Source organism: Nicotiana tabacum, chromosome 8 (assembly GCF_000715075.1).
Source record: "Nicotiana tabacum cultivar K326 chromosome 8, ASM71507v2, whole genome shotgun sequence".
Classification (NCBI taxonomy): Eukaryota; Viridiplantae; Streptophyta; class Magnoliopsida; order Solanales; family Solanaceae; genus Nicotiana; species Nicotiana tabacum.
Window position 1 is genome coordinate 199,356,517 of NC_134087.1, and position 11,928 is coordinate 199,368,444.

Below are 11,928 nucleotides of genomic sequence, written 5' to 3' on the forward strand. Positions count from 1 at the left end.
CTATTTTTTTTCCAGCCCAGGCCTCCTTCTTTGTTTTTCAGCTCTTCAATCACTAAATAGGCACTAAGTTAGTGCATTTTCCATTACAAATCACCTTTTTCATTTTTAATTATTTCCACTTAAACATTTAATGTATTTCTAACCCCACCACTTATTAGAAACTTCTTAAGTAGGTACAAACCTCCTTTTTTATTTTATTTTATTTTATTTTAAAATAAAACCTAAATTAATTCCTAACCCCAAATTATCCTAGAAAATTAAATAAATTAACCCTAATAATTATTACAACTAATTAAATACCAAATTAAAGGAAAACCAACAAAATTCAAATCTAAAAATTGAATAATACAAACTAAACTATTTTTTGTGATTTTTCCATTTTTTGTAAAGCAGATAAATTACTAACTAATTTAAAAATGCAAAATTAATTCCTAAATGCAAATGCAACATATTTTTTGTATTTCAAAATTATGTAAAAATAAAATAAGGTACTATTTTTGTATATTTTTATTTAAATTTAGGAAAGATACGTAAGCTAAAAATATTTTTTTGTAATTTTCTATTTTTATGACGAAAATAAAGCAAAGAAGTTAAAAATAGTTGAAATAGCTAGATTAGGCCTACATTAAATATTTACATGCTAAAATATAAAAATTCTTGGGGAGGGTCAAAAATCACATGTTTACATGAGTAAAAGCAGAAATTATTTTTTAGAAGATGAAAAATATAGCTTCTCCCAGAAAGTAATTTTTTTAACACACTTTTGAAAAGATACACGTAGGAATACTTTTTAAAAGCTTAGCCAAACATTAATTGCTGCTTAAATGTGCAATTTAAAATCGATTAGCCAAACAAAAAATTACTTCTCACCAAAAATTCTTTTTTTGAAAAGTATTTTTAAAAATAAATTAATTTTAGAAGCTTGACAAAATAAGCTATTAATCTGAAATTAGTTGGTTGAGTGTTCAAAAATCAAAACCATCGACATAATACCATATCTCACTCAGAAGCTCCCAACGAGTATGCATTTTATATATTTTTGGTATTCTCACAAAAATTACATATTCCTGAAATGTTGCAGCCAACAAACGCACACTTTGCGCATGTCTATGCGATTTGTAAGTCGCGCATGTCTATGCGATTTGTAAGTCGCGCATGTCTATGCGATTTGTAAGTCGCTAAAACAACCGGGTTTTGGCTAACTGTTTTGCTCAACGCTTCGCCGCCCACTCCGATGTATTCCTCCGCCATTTTCGACGGCGAATGAAGTAATGTGGGCTCAAAGATAACCTACATTCAACCTTCAATTCCTTCGCTGCTTCGTCCGAGAAAAGGTGGTAATTTCTATAAACAATCGATTAATTCTAGGTATCGTTTTTTAGTTTTGAGCATTGATATAACAAAGTTTCCCTTCTTAAAAAAATATGGATTTAGCTCAATTTGAGTTTTGAAAGTTTCAATTTTTTTTTCTTTTAAAAATCCGAGCTCCCTTCTGTTGATTATGATCTTGTGGGTGTTATTAGTTGTGTTGAATTTGCATTATTTTGTGGTTTTTGAGTTTTGTACTTTGTTCCCAAAGTTAAATTTCCTCACTCGAATTAGCATTTTCCAGTAGATGACACTTATAACAGTGAGCTCTTTGTTTCTATAAACACTCCACATTTTTATGACCCGTTTCATTTGGTCTTTGCTTTGGCCTTTCTCCAGTTCTGAATTCGGTCCCCTCGACCCTTATATTCCCGTATTTCTCCGATTCACATGTCGCCATATAGTACTCTTTGTCTAGACAGCTTTTGTCAAGAATGGAATTATTTTTTTTATAAGGTAAAGGTTATCAAGAATGGAATATTGTGGTTTTCAATTGTCATTGGGTTTAGCTCCAATATTGGCGAGTTCATATTGCCAATTGAAAATTCATTAGTCGCCCGCAGCCAATCATCAAATGTCTGTCCATGTGTTCCTGTTAGCAATTGAGTGAAACCCATTGAGAATTGATAAGTAAAAGGAATATCAGCTGCCCTTTCATGAAATGACAAAGTGTCTGTAGCAACAAACATTTCCACTGCATTAATCTTCGCATGTCAGGAATCTAAAAAGATAAATCGCAAGCCTTGAATGTGTTTCAGTTAATCACAATTTTCAACTGCACTTAGAGTACGAATACTCTCTGCTATATGGTCGGTCAGAATCTGGAAAGAGCAAAACACATTCAACCACTAAGACTTAAATGTTGTGAATTCTAATTGAGCTTCATAAGCTGCATTACAGCATTGAGTTTTAGATGACTCATTTGAAAAATGCGATTTGAGCTAATGCCACTCCTTGACGGCTCTTTACGTCAGTTAGCTTAGGACGCATGAAAGTCGCATTCCATGTATGAGTTTTGCATATTTTGGTATACGCACAAAATCTACATATTCCTGGAATTTTGCAGCCAGCGAGCGCACACTTGGGAAAAAACATCCCTTCATTCTTTCCTCCAAGAAGAGCCTAAGGGCTAAAAGGGGTTTTAGGGTGTAATTTTCTCCAGCTTGTTTTTGCAATCAACAATATGCCAATCAAATGGTAATGATTCTTGAATTTTACAAAAGAAGTAACATTTTCTATAGATTTTGGTGCATTTACTTATATTTATGTGTACACTGTGTTACTTTGTGTGTCCCTAGGGTTTTGCACTGACAGCCAAATGCAGGCACAACAGTCAACACGCAAATACTAACAGAAGTATCTCAGTGTGTTGAGAGTATAAATGGTGTTAAAGAAGGAAGATGGAAAGCTACTCTTAGCTTCTATAAACCCATGCTCCGAGGTATTTCATTACATAATTAACCATGTAATCTATTTAATAAAAACTAGTATTATCTTGCCTTTTTTGTTTATACCTGTGTTTTACTATAAAGGGTTGATTTCTTCCCTCTGAATTCATTAAAAAGATTAGATTTTTAGCTAGGTTTTATCTTCAGTAAGGTAAATTATTTTTAAGCAAAGTAGTTTTGGAAATTTGGGTCCAAATAGAGCATAATGGTTATGAAGGATCTTTGCTTTTTTATTTTTGGGATAAGGTAAAAGTTTATTTATGTACCAACCTATGATTTACTATAAAAGGGTGATTTTTCCCCTCTAGATTTATTAAAAAGTTTGGATTTATAGGTAGGTTTACTTTCTGTAAGATAAACTATTTATAAGCGAAGTAGCATTGAATGATTTGGAGGAGATCTAGCTGACACTAAGGGTGTGTTTGGTACGAAGGAAAATGTTTTCCATGGAAAGTGTTTTACTAGAAAATGAGTAGTTTTACTTATTTTCCCTTGTTTGGTTGGTGAATGAAAAACTTTTTCGGAAAAAATTTTCTAGTGTTTGGTTAGAGGGTAGAAAATATTTTTTTATGCTACTCTCCTTGCCCCTCCTCCCCCCCCCCCCCCAAATAGCCAACATTTTCAGGACTCTATTTTCTTCAAGAATTTAATTATTCTTCTAAAAATTCACACAAACCCAAAGGAAATTTGTGCTCCGTAACTCAAAAGAAAATACTCTTTTTTGGTTGAAAAAGAAAGTACTCTTTCTACAACATGAAAATAAAGTACTTATTTTATTGAAATAAAAGAAAATACTTTTTCTACATTATGAAAAGAAAATACTCATTTTGTTAAAATGAAAAAAAGTACTTTTTTTACATCATGAAAAGATTTTTTTTTTGTTGAAATAAAAGAAAATACTTTTTCTACATGAAAAGAAAGTATTTTTTGTTAACATGAAAAAAAAAATACCTTTTTATATCATGAAAAAAATACTCATTTGTTGAAATGGAAAGAAACCTATATATAACATGAAAAGAAAGTACTATTAACAATATTTTTATTTAGGGTAGGGTGGGGTGGGGTTGGTTGGTGGGGCGGGGGTTGGAGTTGGGTTGGGGTTGGGGTTGGGTGGGGTGTGGGGGTGGGTTGGTGGGGAAGATTGAGAACGAGTTTTGGAAAATGTTTTCCCTTCTCTTAATAGGGAAAACATTTTCCTCCAATTGGAGGAAAATGAGTTAATGAGGAAAATGTTTTCCAAAACATTTAAGCCAACCAAACATGGGAAAATTGGAAAACATTTTCCGGAAAATATTTTCCTTCATACAAAACACACCCTAAGTGTCTAGTTAATTGACTGATGGATTGTTCTTCTTCTGTAATGCAGCCTTTTGGAAGTGTGTTAAACTCGCATAGGAGCACGACTAAGAAGAATTTTACAAAGATAAAATGGGAGGGGCAAGAGGATGTGAAGATTTACAGTGTAAAAAATTGAAAATGAAATGTTAGGGTGAGGATGTAAAGATTTATAAGGTAAAAGATTGAGAGTGAAAAGTTAGGGCTCTCATTGAGTAGCCTTTGGTAAGGCTGAAAACTGGTACTTTGGGAAAAGAAGAGTGGTCCTTTTAAGCAATATATAACAGATGCACTACAAGCATTGACATATATGTTAGTGATAAGTTTAAGCTATTCATTCACAGTGTAGTTAGGCTTGATAGTGCATATATTGTGCACATGTGAACCTGCTTCAACCTTGCATATCATCTTTTTTTATAAACGAGAAATCTCCCGAGGGCAGTGGTGCACGGTTTGGAACTCGATGTATAATGGGTCCACCCCTCTACATTTTCCCACTTAAATACCTAGTTTTTGCACGCGGCAGGCTTTGAACCCATGATGTATGTCTAACTTGCACATCACACATTGCCCTCCTCATATCACTAGGCCAAATCCCCCGGGGCAACTTTGCTGTCATTTTTTGTGAGTACTTTTGCACCTCTATAAGAGATTTGATTGTTGAGTGACTTTTTTTCTCTCTTAGTAGAACAAGCAAATGCATTGGAGTTTCCCCGTGATTTTTTGGGTATTTCGCTTCAAGAACAGCCCAACAAGTATTATTTTGTAATTAGAGGGCAATGGTTGATCTTGGAAGCAGAGTCATCAATTCAGACGATAATGGAGAAGTTGCAGTCTTACAAAACAAGGGTTGCACTTAATTTTGAGGTTTGTATTACGAATATTTGCAAATTGTTGTTCTTATTGCAGGCCCACACCTCACTTGTGGGAATACACCGAGTATGTTGTTGTTGTTGTTCTTACTGCAGGAGGATGATTAACTTACCTAGCCCATCGGCTTTGTAAATTTAAATGTCCATACGTGATATTATCCGCAGTTATTGTGCTTCAATTATTTGTGTAGATTGAAGAACTACCCCAATTTAATAAAATTATTTACCTAATTAATAAAAGTGAAGGTTGAAGAACTTCACGATGATGGCTGAATACATATGTGGGCCCCTAAACTTGCCCTTAGACACCTGAACTATTCTCTCAGTGGCTTCTTTGCCGTGTCACCAGCGTGTGAAACACACATATGTATTTTCTTAACTGTTTCAACACATCTGTGTCTAATAGGTACAGTTTCGAATAGAGATCAAACACTTAATAGGTCATGAGCTTATTAAATGTCTAAATCTAAAATCCTGACAAGTTTAGGTGTCTATGTATTCAGCCTAAAATAAAGTTTAATCCATTGTGTTATCCAGTTGGGTGGCCATAGGCTAGCTATACAACAACAACAACCCAGTAAAATCCCACAAGTGGAGTCTGGGGCCACTGGCCAGCTAGACTTTTTAAAAAAGGACTCATTTCTGAACTAGCCAAGCTTTTTTTTTTTTTTGGCAATACCAAAAGCACTATATGTTGCTGGTGAAGACTGTCTGTTCTCTATGGTGATTCTTAGAAGGAAATTTTTGGTACTTTGATTTATCCTTCAGAATTCTAAAAATGGACTTACTTAGCACTACTTCATAATACTCATTAAAATATTTGATTTACATAGGGGTTTCAGTATCAACTTGGTGACTTCCAGCTACGAGTGGGAAAAGTTGTTCCAATCCACTCTGAGAGCTTGAGGGGAATAGTTATGGAGGTATGAAACAAGCTTTAGATATTTATTCTCTGTTGAATGCTTGTTATGTGGTTAAGCCTTCTCTGGAACATAGCTACGGAGGATTTCTGTGATCTATTATGCTTGGTATTCTGCATGGAGAGGAATTGATTTTTATTGTGCTTTCCTAAAATAATTACTACCTGTGTCCTTTACTTAATGCTAGAACATGGTCACATAAGCATATTTTCACTTGAGACTTCAATAGGGCTGGCTGATGGAGTTTGAATCCTAATTCTTTTAGCATTAAAAGAAAGTACAGTGGAATGGATTGAAGCAAGTCAATAGTTTGGTGTCTCTGGGGGTATGTGATGCTGTGTGGGGACTATCTTGTTGATCTGATCTATTAAGGTTCTCGAAATGCTGATGCGAAATAATGACTACCTTATCTGGATGCACTATTAGATGGATATCATTTGTTGTTGCCTAGTTCATGCTCAAGCTGTTTTAGCAGCACCCCCACACCCCCCTGGGGGGTTGGGGGTGGGGGGGAGGCAACTAAAAAAGGAAGACTAGTCTATAGCCCACTAGTAGGTTGTTTCAGGTTGGTTCTATTTTAGGTAGAACTACTTTATATATCAAATACACAATGGACGTTCTTTTCTTTTCCTTTCCTCCCATTATCTTCAGCATGATCTCCCCTCTGTCTTTCTTCTGATTATATAGTATGCGTTAATTGGGTGTACTTAGCTTTTCTCCACCTAGTCTTTGCATTGCAACGGTCGTTTATAAATTTCAAGCAGTTCTATGTTATGCGCATGTTGGCCTCACAAGTTTGTTTGTTTCTTTTATAGATGGGATATCTTCCAATTTCCTCATGGGAGAAATCACACCAGATTATGGGTGAATTCTTCGACATATGGAAGGAAGCTCTTGCGAAAAGATCATTACCAGGTCATTTCGTGCACATTGAACCGAATTTTTCAGAGTTTGGACTCTCTGATCAATATACTTCACAGCACGCAGCTGTACAGTATGCTAGCATTATGGCTCAAATGATAGCTACAGCTCAATCTGCACAAGCTGTGAGAAATTAGGTTGTAGCATAAAATTCTGCTAGCAATATAAGATTTTAGCCCTGGACCTGTTATATTCTCAATACAAAAAGATAAAAGCAATGATTTTCCTTTAGCTTCAGACACTAGTTCATTATGATACTGCTACTACTGCCTTACATGGAAAAACCGACTTTAAACACATAACTGATATCCAGGATTGTACCACAGATGGAAAGAAAATCTTTCAAACTCCATCACCATAGGCCTAATGTCACGCGGCGTCTTCCTAGAATATCTTGAAAAGGCGATATGATGTGAGGTACAGCAACCAAACTCGTGATCATTTTTCATGCTTAATGTTTGTACCAAATTAATAAATATAACAGGTTTGTATCAAACATGGGGTGTGAGTGAATAATTAGGGAGAAGAATCTCTTTAGCCAGGACACCTATTGATCATGTAAGAGCGTATTATTTTAAGAATGTAAGCAATTTGTGTAACCGATACAATTAAGCTGAACGTTTGTGTTTGTGGTTTGCCTTCGTGTAGGCTTGTACCTAGGGATGACAATAGGGTAGGATTGGGCGCCTAAAGCATTGACCTGCCACAAATTCAACGTGCCCCGTCCTGTTTAACAGTTTTTCTCTTTTTCAACCGGTCATGCCCCGCCCTATTTAGCCCCGCTTCGCCCCATTCGCCATCCCTTGTGCTAAAACAACAACAAACTCAGTGTAATCCTACATAGTAAGGTCTGCAGAGGGTAGTGTGTACGAAGACCTTACTCCTATCTCGTGGAGATAGAGAGGCTGTTTTCAATATACCTTCGGCTCAATGAAGCATAAGCACAACAATAATTAAAAGAAGACAGTCGGATACAACAATGAGGAGCCATATAAAAGAAGCATTAAAATAGCAAGATGGTAAGATGACCCTAAGGAATGCAACAATAAGCAACAATAGAAACCTAAGACTAAAAACAATACGAGAGTTGTACTAATGCTACTAGTAAGAACAAGAAAAAGCACTCGGCCACCTAATCTTTTACCCCAATCCTTAACCTTCACACCTCCCTATCAAGGGCCATATTGGATATTGAAGCTTTTGAAACTAGATTTATCTATTGGATCTATCATTTAACGTTAAACCCTGCTACTACAAGCCTAATTGTTAATTAATTATTTTGAAGTCAAATTTTGACCTCGTTGATTTTTCGAGAAAATTTTGTAATGCATAAGTATATTTTTTTAAAAGATGTTATACTTGAAATATATCCTTTTTTATTTTCTCTTCTCCTTTATTTCTTCCCTCAAAATTCAAACTGCAAGATCTGATTATCCAGTTGTCAATTTTCATTCAGAAATTTACTTCTGAAATTTTTAAAATAAAATTGATGTACTTAGAGAATTTAATCCTCTTTTATTAATGAATAACAACATTTACACACTGAGTTTTTGACTTGTTTAATCCTTCAAGGTAAATTATTATCCTCTAATGGAAAAATTACATTAATCAAGAGAAATTAATGTGTAAACCATATACCACCTTGCGAAATCTGATCTTGCTACATTATTTAGGGACAAACATTTGTGCCTTTTCTATTTCTATCTTCAGTTCTGATTTGGTAAAATAATTTATTCCACAGTAATAAAAGGTATAATATTCAATGCACTTCTCGTAGTCGAGATCACATACTATTATAAAGGGAAAAACATGGTAATCGCCTACTAAGTATGAGCAAGAAGGAAAAGTTGCTGACCATAAGATAAATCTCAAAAATCAAATCCCTGCTTCTTATTTTATTTTTTTTCCTTCTATAATATATGAATTTAATTATCTGCTTTATCTTCAAGACTTCAATGTACTCCTCTTATTATAAATTAGTTAAGTACTTTCAAAGAGATGTACTGATTCAAGATTCATTAATCCTTTATCTTTCTTTACATTAATCAAACACTCTTTATTTTCTCTAGTTATTAACTCCTTAAAGAGTTCCATTAATGGCTTCTTCAGAGCTTCCATCTGATATGGCTTTCGAGATATTAACTCGAACTTCCTTGGAAACATTAGATGCTTGCAAAGTAGTTAACAAGACGTGGAAAAACTTGACATATAAATTAGGTTTTATGCAAGTATATTGTCACAGAACAAATAATATTTTAGGTTACTTCGTTCAAAGTTTAGAAAATAACAAGTACGTTACAGAGTTTGTTTCAATGGACGATTGTATTGGAAAAGATCCATTGAATAAACCTGAATATAAAATTTTCAACCATTATCGCAACACAAAGATCGAGGCATCTTCAAAACAAGGGGTCTTGTGTTGTGTGAGAAGAATAAAGAATCGTAACCACATGTACTATATTTGTAAACCTAGTACTCGAGAATGGAAAGTGTTGCCTAATCCAAAAACGAGGTATCGGACGGTCAAGATTGCTCTAGTGGTACTCAAATCAAGTCCTTTACATTTCAAGATTATTCGTTTGTCACAAGACTACTCACCACCTCGTCGTAGGTATGTAAAATTTACACCATAATTTTCTTATGTTCAAAATCATATATCCATTGTTCATTGATTGGTTTTTGCTTTCGTTTGAATCTTTGTTTATAGGCGTTTGGGGCTTGGCAATTATTGTTGTGAAATCTTCGATTCTGAGACTTTTGCCTGGAGACGAACAAATATAATCTCACTTCCTTACGACGTGTTTTTCGAACCCTCTTGTCTCCCCGTTAACGTAAGTGGTTTAGTCTATTTTCTCACATATGATGATCACGTATTAGTCTTAAACTATAATGGCAAAGAAGCTCGTCCAAGATTCTCACTTCCAGAGCCAGTAACCGAAAATAAAGATTATACAGACAAGAAACTGGTGGAGTACGAAGGGAAGCTGGGATTTATTTGCCTATCGCGGAATGAAATGTTAGAGCTTTGGTGTATTGACAATACAAGAAACCATATGTGGAATAAGGAGAAAGAAGTGGAGATTGAAACCGTTAAAAGAGAGATAAAATATCCAAGTCCAGTTGATTTTTACGATAGTGATATTGCTCTAATGATGGGTTCGGATAAATTAATGTTTTACAACGAACAAAATTCAAGTTTTGATGTGGTAAAATTGGACAAGTCAGATTATAGTGCAATATTTCCTTTTCGTTCGGATAGAGAACCAATTGGTTTGAAAGCGATAGGGGAAAATAGTGGCTAAAATGTGTTAGTATAAGAAAGAATTAAGTCGTACTTGCTTAATTTCTCCATATTATATTATATTGTACTTGCTTAATAGAAAGAGCTTTCATTTTATGGGTCGACACGTTCAAGACTTGTTTTGTATTAGAAGAGTCAAATGCATATGGTAAAGTATTTATAAGACTTTATATAATGTTGGACAAAAAAACAGACTTTATTTTATGTATGAAGTAAGAAATTTCTTTAGATTCGTTGTGAAGAGTTTCAAGTTGTTAGATTTACATTAGTTTTAGATACTACGATACCTAATTTTACTCCAAAATAATTTAACATATAACATAATAATGATTTGCTGTACAAAAAATTATCACTCAAGATAAAACTTGTATTGGTAATTCTAACATGTGGTTTCCGATTTAATTTTTTTGATGCACTATTAATCAAATGTATGATTTTCGGTACAAAAGTCATACATAGATTTTAATAATACATAAGATTTTTAAAAAGTTTTACTAATTAACAGTAGATGCACGTGTGACACACCAGATACACGTAAGGTGTATACTAAAGCTAATTTTATTTGATTTACTTGAGATATCTTATTAAGGTTGGATTTAGGCTACCAATTCAATTACGACTTGATATCTACGAGATGCTCCTGTAGTGTGTGTGAGAGTGCCTGGTGTGATCTGCCTTCATTAGGTTTAGCAAGACTTGCACATATGGTGTTGTTATACACCAGGTTAACTCTACTGTCCGTATGATATGTTACTGCGCAACACGTGCACCACCGTGGTTGCTAGTCAGAGCTTGTATGGAAATCCTACCTTTTTATTGGAGCTCTGATAGCACTCACGTGTGCATTTATTTATTGTATTAGGAGGTGGTATCTATGTAACCGAACTGATCCAGTGGACATGGACATAGAGATGCAGGAGCACCCCGTAGAGGCATATGACTTAGATATTTGTACGATCTGCTGGGAAGCGGTTGTTGGAGGTCGAGCTTCTATGCGGCCACAAGGTTCACCCTAATTGCATCCCTAATGTCCACTTCTTCTACATGCCCTGTCTGTCGCCACACTATATAGTATTTTGTAGTTGCTGTACATGCAAATAAAAATGCTAATTTTAAATATTTTTGTACTGGATTGAGTTTAATAATTTTGTGATTTAGATTACTTGGGCAATTCATATGAAATAAAGTATAAGTTTACTGTTTTTTAGTTTGTTACAACTGCGCGTCACTGACCACCTGAAACGAATAGTACATAGATTTTGAACTTGTTCTTTTTTCCTTTTAATTTTATTTTATATGTCATGCATAGATTTTAACAATAAATAAAATTTTTAAAAAGTTTTTACTGACAGAAGATGCACGTGTGACGCACGAGATGCACGTGAGGCGCACACTTGACGAGCGCAAAACATAACCCAAATTAATGCTCGCTAGCCAAAGATAGTATAATTATGATTATCGTCTCCATAAGGATTGAATTTAAACAATGTTCAAGTAATTTCTGGCTTAATATTATTTAGGATGATTAACACATTGGTTGGGATGATTAATAACTAAAATTTACTATGAAACTAAAACAATTAACAATTGACCACTAGAAGACAAGAGTTGAGCAACAAAGAAATATCAATGGGAGAAATAAGGTTCATGACATGATATGTACATGATAGCTATTTGGGATCCAACTCTAGTTTAATTCACTCTAATATTCCCATAATTCTCACGAATTCACTCAATGATTAGTTCAAACGTGTTGTCAAGAC

At 34.4% G+C, this 11,928-nt stretch overlaps 1 protein-coding gene and 1 pseudogene across 1 annotated transcript; both read left to right on the forward strand.

Moving 5' to 3' along the window:
• The first annotated feature begins 1,046 nt into the window (after positions 1–1,046).
• LOC107795675 (mediator of RNA polymerase II transcription subunit 20a-like) lies at positions 1,047–7,095 on the forward strand (annotated as a pseudogene).
• Positions 7,096–8,960: 1,865 nt separating this feature from the next.
• LOC142163487 (F-box protein At5g49610-like) lies at positions 8,961–10,166 on the forward strand. Its single transcript, XM_075220778.1, has 2 exons — positions 8,961–9,475; positions 9,572–10,166. The coding sequence occupies exons 1-2, from the start codon at positions 8,961–8,963 to the stop codon at positions 10,164–10,166; spliced, it is 1,110 nt and encodes a 369-aa protein (XP_075076879.1).
• Positions 10,167–11,928: the final 1,762 nt, after the last annotated feature.

Bases quoted from the DNA above. Each gene is read 5' to 3' on its own strand.
- LOC142163487 (XM_075220778.1), top strand. From the start codon at position 8,961: ATGGCTTCTTCAGAGCTTCCATCTGATATGGCTTTCGAGATATTAACT. The intron at 9,476-9,571 runs GTATGTAAAATT...CTTTGTTTATAG, and splicing joins TACTCACCACCTCGTCGTAG to GCGTTTGGGGCTTGGCAATT.